This window comes from Meriones unguiculatus, chromosome 1 (assembly GCF_030254825.1).
Source record: "Meriones unguiculatus strain TT.TT164.6M chromosome 1, Bangor_MerUng_6.1, whole genome shotgun sequence".
Lineage (NCBI taxonomy): Eukaryota > Metazoa > Chordata > Mammalia > Rodentia > Muridae > Meriones > Meriones unguiculatus.
In genome coordinates this window covers 173,958,054-173,977,379 of record NC_083349.1, presented here as the reverse complement: position 1 = coordinate 173,977,379, position 19,326 = coordinate 173,958,054, and the positions used below count along the sequence as shown (strand labels likewise).

Below are 19,326 nucleotides of genomic sequence, written 5' to 3'. Positions count from 1 at the left end.
AATTCAAGTCCACAAATAAAAAGGGGGACCTGGGAAGTAGATCAGAGGCAGCATAGCTGTTTTGCACATGCAAAGGCCCAGTTTAGAGAGACTTGCATGGATGGGAACAGAGCAACCCTGCTCCTCACAAACCAACTACTTGACATTTTTTGTGTGATTTCTAAAAAAAAATTAAAAAAATCAATGCATATTTTATCTGTATCAGAATTCATGTGTTTTCTTTTAAATCTCTAAAATACCTTAAATACTTTCTTTTGAGACCCATATACTCAAGTTGGCCTCAAACAGAGCATATGCAGCTGAGGATGACCCTGAATTTCTGATCCTCCTGCCTCCACCTCCTGCTGGGATTACAGCCAGGAGTCACAATGGCCTGTTTACTTGATGCTGGGGATGAAACCCAGGGCTTCATGTAGGCTAAGCAAGCATGGTGGTATACACCTTTAATCCCAGAGGCAGAGGCAGAGGCAGAGGCAGAGGCAGAGGCAGAGGCAGGTGGATCTCTGTGAGTTCGAGGCCAGCCTGGTTTACAGAGTGAGTTCCAGGACAGCCAGGACTACATAGAGAAACCCTATCTTGAAAAACCAAAAACACTCTTCTTTATGTAACAGATTGCTTCTTTTCCTAGCCTCTCCTCAGGTAATGCTTCCCTCCGATTCCTTTCCTTCTCAGCTGTGAAGGCCCTAGAAGGTGGCTAATAAGCAACACAGGAAATCTGCTCAAGCACTCAAAAACCACATTACCTAGTTTCAACTTCCTTTTGAAGCTCTCAACTCAGATGCTGTCTTACTTGAACATATCTCAACACTTGTGAACTTTCCAGGTCTGGGCGTTTGTAATTCTGTAATTTGGGTGTTTCTTGAGGCAAACTGTTCAGTTTATGATTAGATCATCGCCATTAATTAATTCTCTTCTGGTCCTTATTTTTAATATCTGGGAAGGTTACCATGGGGAAAAGAGAGAGCCTGAAAGATGGCTCAGTGGGTAAAAGCTCCCCCCACGAACCCTGATGACCTAAGTTCAACCTCTGGGATCCACAGGGTAGAAGGAGACAGTTGTCCTCTGAGCTCCATGCATGCATGATGACCTGTGTGGGCCCATACACGTAAAACAAAATAAAAACAGAAAAAAAAGAGAGGAGATGGAGAGATACCTCAGCAGCCAAAAGACCGGCTGATCTTTGGAGGAACTAACTGGGTTCGATTCCCAACATCCACCCTTCAGCCCACAACCATCTGTAATTCCAGTTCCAGGAGATCCTAGACTCTATTCCATCCTCTATGGGCAAAAGGCATGTGTATGATACACATATACACATGCAGACAAAACACCCATACACAAAAAATAAAAATAAATAAATCTTTAAAACAGGAAAGAGAGAGGTAGAGAGGGAGGAAGGGAGGGGAAGTTAGATCACCATATTTTCTTGTCCCTAAAATTCCATTTCGTATTTAGGAAAACCTAAATCCTTCGTTCCTCTAAAGTTTCAATCCAGAAAGCTTTCTCAAGGTGACCACAGAGGGACATCTACAGAACAACGTCAGCCTTCACCAAAGTACTGCCTCACAGGTAGTACAGGTGTAAGCCCTGCCCACATAGACAGTAGCCCGCTCTAAGCCAAGAAGCCTGACTACGGGTTCTGTCTGGCCCAGGAGAGGGTAGCTGGGGATTCTTACTCCTCGTCCTGAAGGGTCTCCTCCTCCTCCTGGATCTGCAACTGGTTCTTCACTGGAGCCAGGTTCTCGGTCTTGGCATTGTAGTTCCGAAAGCAGACATTGAGCTTCTCATCAAATTCGTTCACGAGGTCCTCCATGGACTTGAAGCTGATTATTTCAGATGAAAAATTCTCAAGTTCAGAGAGGGAAGGGTCCTCCAGGTGGTGAGGAGATGTGCCATACAGACACTGCGGCTTCTCCTCTGGGTCCTCGGAGCAACAGGGCCTGATATCCTCAAACTCTTCATCCAGACTTACCAGCGGGGCCTCCATCCTGGCACCACAATGCAACGATTGCAAGCTCTGTTTCCCTGGAAGAAATACATAAGGCAGTGTGAGTTTGGATTGGGCTTTTGTGCCAGATCTGCCTGCCAGTTCTGCTGAGGATCCAGCTCACATCTTCCATTACTCTATATCCCTTGGAAAACAATGACTCCTTTTCTCCTGCACAAAACCTAGATTTTAAAAATGCTTATGAAAACAGAAGGGGAACTGTTTGATAAGAGGAAAGGGACCAGTGGGAGGGTGACTGGGGGTCTGCAAAGTAAAGGAGGGTGAATGTGATCAGCGTACCTTATATAAATATGTGAAAAGCTCCTAACAGAGCCCAATTATCATTTCGTATAATGAATATATGCTAATAAAATATGTCTAACAGAACAAGAAACACATCCTGGGGCTGGAGAGAGGGTTCAGAGGGTAAAGTGTTTGCTGCACAAGCATAAGGATCTGAGTTCAGATTCCTAGTACCCACAGAAAATTGGGATATAGCAGTGTGTCTCTGACCCCAGTGCTTTAGACAGGCAGATGACTCACAAGCCAGACAGTCTGGCTAAAATGACAAGTTTCAGGTTCAGGGAGAGATCCTGTTTTACAAAATAAGGTGGATTTCTTAAATACCTTCAGTCATGTGGCCTTGACAATTTGTTTCTGGTCTATACTATTGCTTTGCTCTGAACAAAGTTTCCTCAATTCTTTGTGTGTGTGTTGGGGGTGGGGGGACGGACAAAATAACAAGATGGAGAAGAAATGTAAAAATCCCTGTGGACATCAACCTCTGGCCTCCACATATACCCACACTGGTTCACACACCTACAAACACACATGAATACAAGGATATGCCACACATACATCACAATGACCACCAGCAACAACATCATCAACAGCAGCTTAGATTTTACTAGAGTAGCCATAGCTTCTGAAGCTGCTTACTACAATGCACTTCAACAGGTCAAATATCACTGCATATTTTCATAATATGAGCAACCAAAGTGAACTCTGGAGCTGCCCCGAAGCACAGTGATGAATTATGTGGCTCCCAAGCCAGGATGACTTGGTTTCCATTCTTCTATCCCTACCTTAAGCAAGTTACTTAACTTCCCCCTTTCCAAGCTAGCAAAAACAACAGGATCTACCTCAGAGGACTGTTAAAAGAGTAAAGGAGTAAGCACAGCTCAAAAAAAGTGTCTAGGATATGATAAATGCCAGTATTATTCAACATTCTCTCTTACTATTACTATTACTCACAGGTCCACACCCTTAGTTATGTGCTCCAAAAATCTAGGGTGGTTGTGGGCGCTGTTGTTTTCTTCTTCTTCTTCTTCTTCTTCTTCTTCTTCTTCTTCTTCTTCTTCTTCTTCTTCTTCTTCTTCTTCTCCTTCTTCCTCTTCTGCTTCTGCTTCTTCTCTTCCTCCTCTACCTTTTACTTCTTTCATCTGCTTCTCCTTTTTCCTTTCCTCCTCCTTCTATTCCTCCTCCTCTATCTCTTTTTCTGTACTGTGATTATAGGCTTGTGTTATTAGACTGCCAGGCCTAGTTTAGACATTGTTTGTTTTTCACAACTTCTTGTATCAAAACCCAACCTGACCTAAACTTATTTGACAATGAAATCTAACATGAATATATAAAGCTGCTTATGGTCAAAAATGTTTTGCTGAAGAAACATTGAGTTTATAAACAATGAAGGAAATGAAAGTGTAGCTTAGTGGCAGAGCGCAAGATCAGAATACGTGAGGCCCTGGGTTCCATCCATAACACCAAAAAAAAAAAAAAAAAGAAAAAGAAAAGAAAAGAAAAAATAAAATGAAAATGAGTAACAGAGCTAATTACCTCAGTCCGCAGTGGATGGCAGTGACTCCCATCTAAAATTTGAAATAATCTAAATTCTGAAACATGTTGGCCCCATGGGTCAGGAAAAGGGATCCTGTATCTAGAAATTACTCCCCTCATTAATAAATTATAGAAATGCATAAAACACCAACAGACACTTTGAAGCCCACACAGTGCTGCTTGTACCTGGAGTCACAGCGGCTCAAGAGGCAGGATAGTTTGAACCCAGAAACTTGGGGCTAGCCCGTGGTCTATTGTCATCTGAGAAATAAAGCCCAGGGATAAAGATCCAGGGTTAGTACTCACCTACTATGTGACAATCCTGTGAATGCTTCCTAGCACCATTCCTCCCACTTAAAAAAAATCTACATAAAATATAGCTAAGCTTTTGGTCGGGACTGGTAGCTCACACATATAACTCTAGCACTTGGGAATCTGAGGTAGGAAGCCTGTCTTAAGTTCCTGGCCAGCCTGAGTTACAGAGTGAGAGATACCTTGTTTCAGGGGTGGGAGGGGGGGCAGGAGGATGGAGATTCAACCTATGTGCTCCAAAAACCAAACATGTATCCACCTTAAGTATTACAAAGTGGCTACACACTCAGGCATCCTTCTAAATTCAAACAGCTCCATGACCCCTACCCCCTCATGCAGTGCTCTTCATACACTGTCTTCAACTGTGATTTCTGCTTCAGTCCCCACATGCAGGGCTCTTCCCAATTTTAATCTAATTTCCTTGAAGGCACAGATGCCCTTTGGATATCCTCCATGTCTCTAGCACACTGACGGCCCTGTGGCAGGCAACCAATCAATGTGTGCTCATTGAGAAATGATCTTCTGCCCCATATAGTTTCCAACAGCATTACCGTCTGTCACTGGTCTACACATGACCAACATCCTTCCTGGTAACACAAAAAGCTAGCCCAGCTTTTCTCTTCTGGTCTGATCAGCTAGATGTGTAAACTGAAACCACACCCAAGTCATGGGACTTGTCCAATGAGTTCTCACTTCCCACATCTACCTACAAAACTAAACTATGCAAGGCAGAGGGCATGCTGGGTGAATACTGGCTCTTACTGGGATTTTGCTGAGATGAAGCCAGTTACCATGGCATCAAAATACACTCTGAGCATTTATAGTTTGCAAAGGCAGTGTAATAGGATAATTATATGAAAACGCTACCAGCCAGGAATGGTGGTGCATATCTGTATCCCCAGAACTCAGGGGGCACATGGGAGAAGATTGCTCCTGACTGCAAGGCTATCCTGGTTTATGTAATGAGTTCCAGGCCAGCCAGGACTACATGGTAAGACTACATCTCAAAAACAAAAACAAAAATCAGGAAGAAAAATAACAACAAAAACAAAAAAAATGCTGGGGGGAAATATTCCCCAAAACAGATAAAGCAAGGCTGGAAGTGGAATTCAGTGGTAGAGGCCCTGGTTTCCATCCTTTTCTGACTGGCTTATTACCAACCAGTTTGAGAGTTATTGGGGCTCTCAATTGAGAAAAAAGAATTCCTTCTAGGCAAGTCTACAGTGTATTTTCTTAATTTGTGATTGATAGGAGAGAGTCCAGCCCACTGCGGACAGTGCCCCCCACCCGCTCAGGCAGGTGGGGGTGATATAAGCAAGCAGGCTGAGCCAGTAAGCCATGTGGCCTCCGATATGGCCTCTGCTCCAGTTCCTGCTTCAAGGCTCCTGCCTTGAGTTCCTGCCCTAACTTCCTTCATGACGGATTGTGACGTAGAAGGTATAAACAAAAACAAAACACTTTCCTGCCCAAGTTGCTTTTGGTCACTGTCTTCATCACAGCTTTTGGTCACAGTCCTTCATCAGAACTCTAAGACGATTCTCAACACAGAAAAAGAAGACGCTGCCAACACTCCTAAGTGCAGTGGTTGGCTGAATGGCACATATCCCAGGATCTGATTTTCTTATGAATTACCATAAAAATACCAGCATAGAGCAAGTACCTTTAGAAGCTCATTTTAATAACTTTATAATTTTAATTATAGAAACATATTTACTTATGTCAATATATCCAAGTATTACCATATTAATACATAATTCATATTAAAAATATGGAGACCATTATATTTTCTATTAAATCATTTTATAGTTATAGTCTTTCTTTGGACTAGCCTCCTTGCAAGTACTCAAAAGCCATACATGCCTAGCAACCACTAAAAAATTTCATAATATGCACACACACACACACACACACACACTCACATGCCATTTAAAAAAAGAAAAGAAAAAAGCAAGTTCCAGACTGCCTGGGTTCCTCAAGCTCAATGTTAGCCTGGCAATTTAGTGATGCTGTATTAAAAAACCCAAATCAGTCTTCAGATATGAGTATATAACCTGGTGTAGCCATGAAAACCAGGAAAGCAAAAATTTACTATGGGGCAGAGGGAAAGAGTGCTTAAAGGGGACTAGCAGGATACAAGTGATACAAAGTGGGAAATAGAAAAAAAAGGGGGTGGATTTAATTGGGCATTCGGGGAGAGAGTTCAATACAGAAGAAGTGGAAAGGAGGAAGAAAGAGTAACAATGAGGATGTTTGAGAAGGCCATAAGGAATTCTTATTTTTACTTACCTAAAATTAATATAATAATGAATATAAATGTATGAGTATATATACATTTTAAAAATAAGATTATGCTACTTGGACTGACAATGCTCCCCTCAAGAACCATTGACTATTTAACAAAAACCTCAGTATGAGGCACATGAAACCCCCTTTTGATCTAGGCTATTGCTGTTGACCTTGGTTGCCCATCAGAGTGGTTAAAGGTAAGTGCTTATTGCTGAAAAGATCAAGTACTTGGGACTTATGGGCTAGATGTGACCCTTCTCCCTGAGAACTATCTTTCAGGTGCTATGCTAATTGCCAAGGGAGAGAAGCAACCAATTGTCCTACCTATGAGCTGTAACAATAACAAGCATAGCAAGAGATCCCTAAGGGTGTAGCAATGGCATTCATATCTTTGCGGTAACCAACATCTGTCTAACTGGACTTAGGGCCTCCTCAATAGGAGGGAAATAATGCCTGGGACTGAAAACCTAGCCAAACAGCTAATGAGGCTATGGATCTTAGAGTCAAACCTACTACTGCCACTTTACTAAACCAGCAGGAGAATCAAAGTCATCCTCAACTATATATCAAGTTTGAGTCCAGCCTGGGTTATATGAGACCCTGCCAGGAGGGGTTGGGGGGAGAGAAGAGAGAAGGGAAGACAAGAGAAGAGAAAAGGAGATCAACAGAGAGAGAAAAACATCATTTGAAGGACAGAATAAGATTGCCCAGCCTCATAGAGTGGAGGGGAAAAAAAGTGAGAAAGGTGTAGAAATCCCAATGATGGGAAAAGAAAGGAGTCACTGGAAATTCTGTACCAAGAAAGGTCCAGAAAATTCAAAGGATGAAGACATTGTATACACCAATAAACTAAGAACAAGCCACTGGGGCAGTGATGGTATTTAGTAAAGACATTTAAAAACAAAACAAAAGTTTAAGAAAAATGTGGCCTGAAACCCACCTGACGGGAAACAGCCAACCCCTAACACGACTGACAATACTTTGCTATGCTTGCAGACAGGAGCCTAGCATAGCCGTCCTCTGAATAGCTTCACACAGCAGCTGATAAAAACAGATGCAGAGATCCAGAGCCAAATATTGGGTAGAGTGCAGGGAGTCTTGTGGAAAAGTGAGGGGAAGGATAGAAGGACCGAAGCTCCACAAGAAGACCAACAGAACCAAATAACTAGAGCCCAGGGGGCCTGTGGAGACTGAAGCACCAACCCAGAACCATCCATAGATTGGATCCAGGCCCCCTACACATATGTAGCCAATGGGCAGGTTGGTCCTCATAGGGGTTTCCTAGTAAGGGGAGCTGCCGGGGGGGGGGGGGTGCTGTGTCTGACATGGACTCTGTTGCCTGCTTTTCCATCACTTTTCCTTTGTGTGGCTGCCTCACCAGACCAGGGGAAGAGGATACGCTCAGTCCTGATGAGACTTAATATGCTGGGGTAGATGGGGAAGGGGGTCCTCTTCTCTGAAGAATAGAGGAAAGGGAGTAGGATGAATAGGGAGGAAGGGTGGGAACAGGAGGAGAGGAAGGATGGGGTTATGGACTGGGATGTAAAACAAATAATAATAATTTTTTTAGAAGTCACAATCAGTTTTAAAATAAATCACATAAATAATGGTATTAGAGTTGTCCAGCTTCATAAAGGAGAGTGCCAGACATCTCCAAGAAGTAACAACTTAAAAGTTTGGGAGTAGAGGTGCTGGAGAGACAGCTTGGGTGGTTAAGAGCCCCTGATTTGATTCCCAGCACCCACAAGGCTGTTCACAACAATCTGTTAACTTCAGTCCCACGGGATCCAATGCCCTCTTCTGGCCTTCCTGGACACTTCATGAACGTGGTGAAACATACGTACATGCAGGAAAACACCCACACATAAAATAAAAGATGGGAGGAAAAGTTTGGGAGTATGCAGAAAAAGGTGTAGCAAAATAAAGCTCTTAAATTTCTGACGAGAGAGAGCAGGCACACACAGAAAGCAGAAAGACCCATGTCAGTTGAGACTATGGTCTGTCATATCCATCCCTGACTTCCTATTCTGGTCTGATCGACCCACCTTAGCTGCGAGAATTTGGGCAAATTATCTGTTCTTTGTGCCTTAGTTTCCTTATTTACAAAATGGGGTTTTTCATATCGTTTATGGGGCTTGAAGATAGCTCAGTAGTTAAGAGCAACTTGTTTTTGTAGAGGACCTAAATTTGGGTCTCAGCACTCACATCAGGCAGCTCACAATTGCAGGTAACTCCAGTTCCAGGAAATCTGATGCTCTCTTCTGGCCTCCCAGGCTTCCCACACACATACCGCCGTGCACATACACACACAAACACATAAGTGAAACATTTAAAAATAATAATAAGTAGGGGCTGAAGAGATAGCTCAGTGGTTAGGAGCATTTAGTGTTCTTGCTGAACCCAGACTTGATTCCCAGCACCCACACAGCAGCTCACAACCTTCTATAACTCCATTTCCAGGGCATTCAACTCCCTTTTCTGGCCTCCAAGGGCACCAGGCATGCAAGGAGTATGCAAAAACGTAAGAAAAATAATCATTCATAAAAAGTAAATATTGTTAAAATTTTTTAAATAATAATAAAGTTACAACTCAAGGCCATTTGGCTTTTCTTAGAAAGTCAGGATATATTGCTTAGATGGGTGTGGCCAGGAATGTTGGTTCACAGCTTTAATCCAAGCAGCCAGGAGGCAGAGGCAGGCAGATTCCTGTGAATTCAAGACCAGCCTGATCTACATAGTGAGTTCTAGGCCAGCCAAGGTTACAGAGTGAGACATTGTCTCAAACAGACCAAGAAACCAAAAACAACAACAATAAACAAACAAAATGTGGATAAGCATGTTTCAAACAAAAGAAAAAATATCCCTGCCATTATGCTCAGGGTATGCTGCTTCAAAATGTGTATCAAACGAGGGGGAAATGCTGGAAGGATTTGGGAATCCTTCGGGGCTTTAAAAACATCAGGCTTTAAAAAACTCATTTGGTCAAATTTTCCAGGATGGCAGGTCCCATTTCAGAGAGATCCAAGAGCTGATCAGCTAACTAAAGACACTTATACTTCCTTGAAATGTGTATTTCTCTCCGGGGGTGACAGAGACTCTAGCATAAGGTGAGGCCAGCAGGAGTGCTGAATCCATTAACCAGCAACAACAGCCAAGCCAACCAGAGTTCAGAACTAAGACAATTTTAAGCTGTTTGTGGTGATGTACACTGGGTGGTGGCAGAAAGATTGGGGATTGGTGGTCCTCCTTGGCTACATGACAAGTTCCACCATAGCTGAGGCTGCATGAAAACCTGCCTCAAACAAGCAAGCCAACAAACACACTGAATAGTGGAAGATCAAACAACTATAAGCACTTAGGAGCTGAAAGACTGCTCAGGGGTTAAGAGCACACATAACTTCAACTCCCAGCACCCATGTAGGATGGCTCACGACTGCTTCTAACTCCAGCTCCCGGAGATCCGAAAGATGCGGCTTTCAAGGGCACCTGCACTCGTGTGCACAGACGCATACACATAATTAAAAACAATCAAAATAAATCCTTAAAAAGAAGTATCTATATTTAACTCAGATAAACCCTGGAGAATAAACATCCATCTATAAAATTATAAGAAGAAACGGGCATCTAGATGCCCCTGTAGGTTAAAAGTGCTTGTCCTGCAAACCTGACAACCTGTTTGATACCTGGTTCCCACAGTGGAACTCCTCAGAGCTGACCTTTGGCCTCCAAACTGTGCTGTGTGACACACTCATGTCTTCATTCACACACATCACATACACTCATCTATTTTTCTTAAATCAAATAAAACCTTTTTCAAAGACTATCGAAGACATGGATGTCAAAGTTTAGAGTTGAGAAACATGGTTAGTTGAAACAATTCTTAATATAACCTGACTGGTGTTCATCAACTCACTACCCAGGAGCCATGACACACTCTGTGAATGATCAGACAGATGATGCTAAAACTGAGAGCACACTTTGGAAATCTGTATTGACACAGTACCCGGCATGAATGGAGCATCCCAGGCTGTTGCACAGCAAATGACAGTCAAACCTCAAGAAGGGGTTGGCACATCCCTTTTAGTGGGGGTCTCTACCTACCTTCCTTCTCTAACCCAGCCTCTTTTGTACTCCTCTAGGTAGGGTGCCTTTATTTCCCAACTGAAATGTCTGAGGTAACCCTTCCACCCTGGCAAGCTGCCGGTCCTCGGCCTCAGCTTCTTCCCAAGCCCTCCTCCCTTAAAGCTGGAGGAGCAACTCTGCCGCTGAGCATGTGTGACATCTGGGGTTCTGTCTTCAACACCACACACACACACACACAGTTAATGTTAACATAAGGCGTAGACCTTCTTTGTGCTTCCAAAATAAATAAATACGTGAAAGTGGCAGAGAGGGAATCATGGGAAAGTTGTCTTTTTCTTTTTATTATAGAACATAATACAGCACTATAGTTCAAGCGTTTCCTACCATCTAGTACACTTATCCCGACTCCAAATACGTGGTGTAATCCGGAAGAGAAACACGCACACACAGAGAAAGCCCTCAACAGAAACGTCTAAGTCTCTCCCTGCAGCCTAACGGTAGAGAAGCTGCAGCCTGGGTCTGCGGTACAGTGCCTGCTTCACGGAGCCGAGGGAATGGTGGATTTCACCATGCCTCTCCTGCTGGGCCTCTTTGCACCTCCACACATGCCCATTCTATCTCCCTATTCTTTCCATCACTTGCTGTATAGACCCAGTTGCCTCTGTGCTTCCCCTCCCCATACAGATCACTAAAATGTCCTCTGTTACCCACTTCCAAACCCCCACGGCTCCTTGGCAAAACCTGGCTAGCGTAAGCTATCCATTTTGCCAGAGAGAATAAATACTCATTTGCCATGGCTCAGCAACCCCTTCACCGGACTCTGCACCCTCCCCCCTTCTCTTCGGCTCCATTCACCTCCATTTCAGACCCCCCTCTCCCTCTTCTGTCAGAGTAAAGAAAGGCTCTTCTAGGCAGCACAATGGCTGGCGCTCTGAGGAAGCCCAGCTCATCCCACGCAGCCCCTGCACATACTCCACTGTCTTCCCTTTGCCAAACGAGACCTGGACGCCGAAATGGTGAGCCGAGCCGGGAGACGGGATGCGAAGGGGAAGGCAAGAAGGCAGAAGAGCGGATTGTGTAACACCCCTCCAGCTGAGCCCCCACTCTGCAGAGCCTCGGCCCCGAGGACCACAACCGGCTCTGAACACACCTCTCCTCCCCGCCACACTCGTCCTTTCTCCGACCTGCTCTGTGTAGTAAAACAATCGCTCCCCCAGGACTGCAGCCAGAGGTTCTGACTGCGAGAATGTGTGGGGAAGGCTCCACATCCCGCGGAGGGGCACTGGTAGACTGCAGGGTCAGATTCTTGGAGACAAAGATGATTTTGAGACGCCCGAGATAACGGTCCTCAGATGATATATGGGGTCCACATTGCTCCAGCACTATCAAGCAGGGTTTCCCGACAGTGTGATACACACGAACCCACACACACACTCTCACAGACACACACACACAAACACATACACACTGCTCTGAGCTGATGCTACCAGTCTGGGCTCCCGCAAGACTGGGCACGACCAGTGCCACGGCCTCAGCGGAGGATGGAATCCAGTGGGGATGAGAGTCGCCCATACCCCCAGGAGTCCTATGAGAGAATCTCGAGTCGTCCGGCCTCCCTCGCCACCCGAATTCGAGTCCCCGGCTCCAGCACCGGGGCTAGTCCAGACGAGGGTCGTCTCCCACCCGCCTCCGCACCTGTGCAGGTCCTGGAGGAGGGAAGCGGATTCTGGGGCTCAGCGGGACATCCCCATCCACCGGCTAGTGGTGGCCCGGCTCAGCACGGCAGCGGGCAAGCCAGCCAGCAAGCGCTCCCGCTCCCCGGCAGCTCCGGTGGCGCCTGGTCCCTGCGCTCGTGCCCGGGCTCCCGGAGGCGCGCCCGCACTCGGGAACCCGCCCAACGGGCGCGCCCAGAGCCAGAACGTCATCCTTTCGTGAACATTCATAGCTTTCCTTGGAGCATGTGGACCTGCCTTTATTAATATTTATGAATTGCCGTTCTCCCTTCTTTAATACTGGCCCTTCTGCTTCCCACATGAATATTCAGAAGCCCAGAGATGGGGGAGTGCAATTGCTACCAACATGGATTCTTCAGAGGGCCTAACACTAGGTTTTGGATAAAAATTCAGGCAAATCAAATGGAGTAGATGGGCAGGCAGATGCTGACAAATACACTCAAAGAGCCCCCTGGCACTTTCTGGACTCTCCTTTCTGTTCAACTAGGGCTTGAAGTGGACAAGCCAAGGGTTTCGTCCTACCCCAAACTTGTTCATAGCTCAAGGTCAAGGTGATGGCCTGGATGGCGGGAATAATTTTGTCACACACAACTTATGGGATGCAAGTGAGAAATTTTAGTGAGGGCGGAGGGGTTTCCAGGAATAGAAAGACTTCAGATAATAGAGGAAAATTCAAGACACGGAAATAAGGAAGATCCTTTAGAACCTCGTGAAAATAAATACCTCACGCGTTGATGAGCTGTGTATAAATCTGTACTTACACTCTCCATATGAAATCTAATGAGGAAGATGGAATGCAAAGATGGCAAGTACTTTTAGGCCAAACCAAGGATAGCGTCAAGGGGTGAAGGGGTCTTCCCTTTGTTTATTTATGTGCTAATATCACAAAAAGTTCAGTTATGAGGGGGTGGTGAAGCAGGGGACACGATCTGTGAAGAAATAAGAAGTGTAAGCCGTTCTGCCCTTCCGGTATTAGAAACATGAGGCTATTTTTCTATTAGAAAAAAAAAAAAAAAGTGGTTAAACGATCCTAAAGCAAGAGCCAGTAAATGGCTCAGCAGGCGAAAGGTGCTTGCTGTACAAGTCTGAATTCAGGCCTGGGGACTACATAAATGTGGCGGGTGAGAACTGAGTCCACAACGTTGTCCTCTGACCTCCACAAGGGCACTGTAGGAAAGGCAGCTGTATGCACACATACAAAACAGTAAACGAATTTTAAACACCATTTTTTTCTGGTATCATATGTAGTTCTGTGACCTTGGGAAAGTTATCCCCACTGAGGCTCATGTCTTCATCTACATACTGAAGGTAATTATAGCTCCCATCCCTGAGGGCAGTTGTAGAATTAAGGGAGTGAATTCATGCAGCGCACTTCTAGGAAGGTGGGAAAGGGCTATGAGTCTTGGCTACGTTTTTGGTTTTTTTTTTCCTTAGCAGAAGCTTGAATGTACGTTTCTATGCTGGTTTTGTTTGTTTGTTTGGTAATGGTGGTACAGGGTATTGTGTAGGGTAGGGTGGCCTCAAGTTCTCTGTGTAGCCAAGGGGTGATCCTGAACTTCTGCTACTCTTGTCTTTGCCTCTGAAATTACAGATGTATGCCATCATGCCTGGTGCCTGGTTTTTTTAGGTGGTGCTGGGGATTGAACCCAAGGCTTTGTGCATGCTAGAGAAGCACTCTACCAACCGAGCTCCATTCCCAAACCCCTAGAAATTATTTCTTAGCTGTAGAGAGACGGTTCAGCAGTTAAGAGCACTAACTGCCCTTGAACTATATCAGGCATCTCAAGAGCCTGTAATTCCACTTCCAGGACATCCAATACCCACTTCTGGCTTCCAAGAGTCCCTGCAGCTCAACTGGTACACATTTATATGCTCAGGCATAAACACATAGTTATTACACAAATAAATAAATAAATACCTCTCTTTTAAAAAGACTCCATCTGCAATATTCAGTATGAGAGAGACTTTCGAGAAAATATTAAAACTAAGAAACAGTTTTGTCTTTGAGAATACTCAGTTTCAAACCCCAGTGTTGAGCTGAGTGTGGTAACACAGATCTGTAAACCCAGCACTCGGGATGCCAAAGCAGGAGGATTGTGACTTCACGGCTCTCCTGAGCTACATAGATATGAAATGATGTAAAACAATGTACAATGCTTGGAATATGTTAAGCATTCAATAAGTTGATTTTGTTGTTGGTTTTGTGAGGATATGGCAGAACTACATGAGGATGGGGTGGTCTAAACCCCTCAGCAGCAGCCGTTGCTATCTTCCGTGATGTCTGCCTCGTCTCTTTTGCTTCCTTGGCTGCCCTGATAACCACTGGGCTTTCCTAACTTCTGGTTTCTGATACATCTTGACCATTACATCAGCAAGAGACACAACCGGTGATGGCCTCCTGGAATTTGACCACATAGTATTTGTCATAGCAGCAGAATGAAACTACAAAAGCTACATAGGGAGTTTTAGACCTGTGTAAGAAACCACACATGTACATACAAGCATACATGTACACACTCACAAAAAGAAGGAAGAGGGGGAAAGGGGAAAGGAAACGATCAAAGAATCATAGAACACAACATTTAAACGTCATGTCTAACCACCTATGCATTACAAGACCCCTCTTAGACAGTGCTACGGAACTTGACCTCACAAGCCTGTCCTCAATGTTTCCTTTTTTAAGTGCCTTTTAAGGCTAGAGATTGATTTGAGATTAGAAAGTCAATGACAGAAGGATATGAATTATATGTCAGTGTGTTTCAGGAGTCTCATTTTTGGAAAAGCTGGTCTCCCATGACATTCTGAAAATGAATCATCAAGTCTTTATTGAAAACCTACATAAGGAGTGGGGATGTAGGCTAGTGGTAGAATACTTGCCTGGCATGTGTATATCCCCAGTTTCAACATCCACTATGAAAAAAGAAAGAAAAATCAGTATTGGTCACAGCCCCAAAATAAAAATAAGCTCATATTTTATTTTCATTGTTTTCTTCCATCCTGTGGGAAAGGGAAGGTCAAACCTTGTACGTACCAGGTAAGTGTGTTATATCTGAGCTGTGTTTTTAGGCCATCTTTTTAGGTAAACTTGATCTTCAGGCCGGGCCGGTTTGGCCTTGAAATCACCCTGACTCAACCTCCTAAGTAGCTGGAATTACAAACCTGCACCACCAGGCTTAGACTCATCAACATCTCTCTCCTTCTCTCTCACTATGTTATGTATCTCTAGCTGGCCTATAACTCACTATGAAAACCAGGCTGGCCTTGAAATCAAAGAGATTGATCTGCTTGAGTGCTGGGATTAAAGGTGTATGATAACCATGACCAGCCATCTCCATCTTTAATCTCTCCCCCTCCCTTTCCTTTTTCCTCCCTCCCTCCCTCCCTTCTTCTCTTCCTCTCTCTCTAAGAGTCAGAGTCTCAAACTACACTCCATTATGGCCTTGAACTCACTATAGAGCATGCTTGAATTCACAGTAATATTTCTGTTTCAGCCTCCCAAGACCAAGACGTTATGTAGCTATTTCCTTTTAATTGTAGGAGATTCAGTCTTGAAGGAAGGAGGAAGACTGTGACTCAGGAAGTAAATGAAATATCCAAGGCTCAGGAAGCTTCTGAAACTCATAAGATTCATAAGTCTCCTCCTACCGTTATATAAGCAATAACAGTTGCTGGAGAAGAGATTCTGACCAGTCACACTGTCTACAAATTGTGCAGAGCACTCCAATGAAACAGCTTTCATCACCTCTGCTGGGGTGGGCTTTTAGTGACATTTGAGTTATCCATGCTTCTATAAGTAACCATTCACCTGTACCCCAATAAACAAATAACCCCAATAATGCTGGTTCACTGACCTAGATGTGTGTGGAATTGTTTCTCTGGTCTATTGTTGGTGGGTTATCTTGGGTAAACGGACCTTGTTCACATCTCCCCAGGAAAAGTTACACAACATGGGATTACAAGCCTGAATCACTACATCAGCTCATCCTTAATCACTTGTAGTGATTAAAACTTCCTGGTTTATTATCACAGGGGAAATAGAATATTCCCCAAGTTTCAAAATCTATTCTTAGCTACCTCATCAGAAGGCAATTAATTACTCTGCCAAAAAACACATGTAATGGGAACCAGACCCTATTACTTTAAAAAAGAATAGACAGGTACATAGAAATCAATAGCAAATAATTCCAGAACATCCACCTGAAAAAAGCATAAAATTCCTGGGTGAGTGATACATGCCTGTGGTCTCAGTACTCAGAGGTTCAAAAGCAGGACGACCAGGTCAGACACAAACTAGTTGACAAGTTGACATTCCCCCAAGAGAATAAAAATTCCCATAATACAAATGTAGTAATAGTTTCTTTTGGTTTTAGTGGTCTTCGGGCCTTCCCTACATAGCCTAGGTTGGCTGGAGCTAACTATGTAGCTCAAGTTGACCTTGATCCTCTTGCCTCAGCCTCTCAAGTGCTGGGATTTTAGGTATTTGATGCCACATCTTTCATCTTATGAGTTTGGAGCTAGAGGTGTAGTTTAGTTGTAGAGTGTTTGCCAAGCATGCAGAAATCCAAGGGCTTGATCCTGAGTACTGTGGGAGTTGGACAACAGTAAAAAAGTGGTGATGGTGGTGGCCCATACCTGCACAAGAGGCTAGAAGGCATGACCACCAAGGGTTCCAGTCTGGTCCAGCTGTGAGGCCATGTATCAAACAAGCAAAATAACAAGAAAAAAGAAAATGGGTTTCCCATTGTTTGGGAAATTTTTAGATTTATAGTTATAAAAAAGAAAAAAATCAGTCTTCCATTCTTGGGACTACTAAGCGACTTATCAGTGTAGATCAGCATGTGCCCTGACTGAATCAGAGACAAGAGCTCCTAGACAGTAATGTCATGAAGATGGGCTACACACTTAAGGGAATCTTTAGACACTTGGTTTGATCAGAGATTTCATTTGTATTAAGCTCCTAGCTCCAGCTTCCACTATTTCCAGCCTTAAGCTCTCTCTCTGTTTTCTGCTACCTTCCAAATGCCCAGGTATCAGAAAAGTAATGATTCAGAAATGAACTTGAAGAAATGAAAAAGGCATAGAATATTACCATTCCATTGCACTCATCTAGCCAAATAAAAATCACTTCACCACTAGCAAATCTGCAGAGCCCTACATGCCATGGAAATGCTGCCCAAGGCCACAGCTGTCCCCTTCAAGGCCTCAAATTTGAGTCATGACAGTGTTGAGCACTGTGAAAATGATGAGAAGAGAACTCGCATTTCCCCTAAAGTCTCATTTGCAGCAGTTAATGTTGCCCACAGAGTCATTTCAGGCAGCATTTAAGCAAGCCAGTCTCTTCTGGTTGTCATATCCTATCAGAGCTTAACAGCACTGAACCTCAAGCCTTGAAGAAAAGGTATTCTGAGTAGGTAGTGAATAAGGTTGCTCTGATAAGCATTCTTTGTTTGAACAAACTCCAGTCAGTCTCCTAAAGCTTCCCTTAGCCCCATTTATGCACTTCCTTATAACATCTAGCAAAAACCCTGTTAATTCATTTTTACAGAGCACTCTGTTTTTTTCAATGTCTGTGTACCTTTGAGACCTAAGAAAGTTTCTCATTCCCCACTCTACAAGATGCTGTCTGGTCAGTATGACTAATCTCCAGCAATAACCCGGTTAGGTCAGATTATCCAGAATCCTCATCCATCCATCCATCCATCCATCCATCCATCCATCCATCATCCCCTCCATCTCCCTTCTTTTGTCTGAATTCCACCCTGCTTCCCACTTGCCCTTGCTGTTATGTGGGCTGAGATCAATCTTTTTCTCCTACTGCAGAAATCCCTATGCCTATTATTATGCTCAAAACAAAACAAAACAAAAAAAAACTACCTTTAACAAATTCTGCAATAAAATCATTGAATTTTTAAGAGAGAGAGAGACAGACAGACAGACAGACCCAGACACACAGAGAAAACCACAAATGATGTCATGTGAATTCTTGACATGACATGGAAGCTGGGTTTTACAGAGTTCTAAGAGGGAAAGCTCACTGGTGGCTGTGGATTGGATGCCTGGACCGTGAGAGAAGTCCATGTTGCACAACTGTCGTCGTAGAGACACACAAAGCAGCTGGGCACAGAATGAATAGAAAGCCAGAAGTCTTGGGAGGCTTGGCAATCTCAGATTGTTGAAGTCTGCATATTCAAACAAATTCAGATTCTTTCCAGGCTAAGAATTTGTCCACAGTGTGTAACAGTAGGACGAGAATGACAAATAAAAACACAAATCAAAGAATGCTCATGCATCACCTCTTAGAAAAGATTCTGCCCAAGCCTGAGAATAGCAACCTTCAACAAAAGAAATCATTCTTAAATCTTCTTGCTTACCTTGTTTAGAGCAGAAATCTCTCTCAATGTCTACTACTACTTGGATGAATTCCCAGTGTGATGTTTCATGTAACTATGCTATTGTAGGTGATCTAAGCAGATCACACTAAAAGCTTTCCTGGACTAAAGAGGAAGGAGAAGGGATCCTTGGCAAAGCTCAAACTCACAGGTCTGGGTCTTCAAAAGCAGTGTTACCATCAGCTATTTGTATGACCTATGAAATCTTCCCTCCCTCCCTCCCTCCCTCCCTCCCTTTCTCCTTCCTTCCTTCCTTCCTTCCTTCCTTCCTTCCTTCCTTCCTTCCTTCCTTCCTTCCTTCCTTCCTTCCTTCCTTCCTTCCTTCTTTGAGACAAAGTCTGACTCTGTAGTTTGAGTTGACCTGGAAATAACTCACTCCCATACTGGCCTCAAACTTGCAACAACCTTTCTCTCAAGTACTAAGAGTTTGATTTTCACTTTTGTGTTTTTGTGGGACTTGTGTGTGTGCATGTGTGTTTCTTGAGGTGTGGGGGGGGGTTGTTTCTTGTTTTGTTGTTATTTTTCTTTTCCTTCCTTCCTTCCTTCCTTCCTTCCTTCCTTCCTTCCTTCCTTCCTTCCTTCCTTCCTTCCTTCCTTTCTTTCTTTCTTTCTTTCTTTCTTTCTTTCTTTCTGACAGGGTTTTTCTCTGTGAAGCCCTGGCCTGGCCGTTCTGGAACTCACTCTGTAGACCAGGTTGGCC

The 19,326-nt window shown here is 44.0% G+C and overlaps 1 protein-coding gene across 2 annotated transcripts in view; it reads right to left on the bottom strand.

Moving 5' to 3' along the window:
• Positions 1 to 12,385, bottom strand: part of Fez1 (fasciculation and elongation protein zeta 1) — a 49,300-nt gene extending 36,915 nt beyond the window's left edge. Inside the window, exons 1-2 of one of the 2 annotated variants that reach the window (XM_021638659.2) lie at positions 12,200 to 12,385; positions 1,677 to 2,025 (exon numbers count right to left, since the gene is read on the bottom strand). In XM_021638659.2, coding sequence (XP_021494334.1) covers positions 1,677 to 1,987 — 311 coding nt within the window. In that variant the 5' untranslated portion in view covers positions 1,988 to 2,025; positions 12,200 to 12,385. Of the gene's footprint in view, positions 1 to 1,676; positions 2,026 to 11,476; positions 11,497 to 12,199 lie in introns of those variants that run through there. The other variant, XM_060371671.1, reaches the window with a different exon arrangement.
• Positions 12,386 to 19,326: the final 6,941 nt, after the last annotated feature.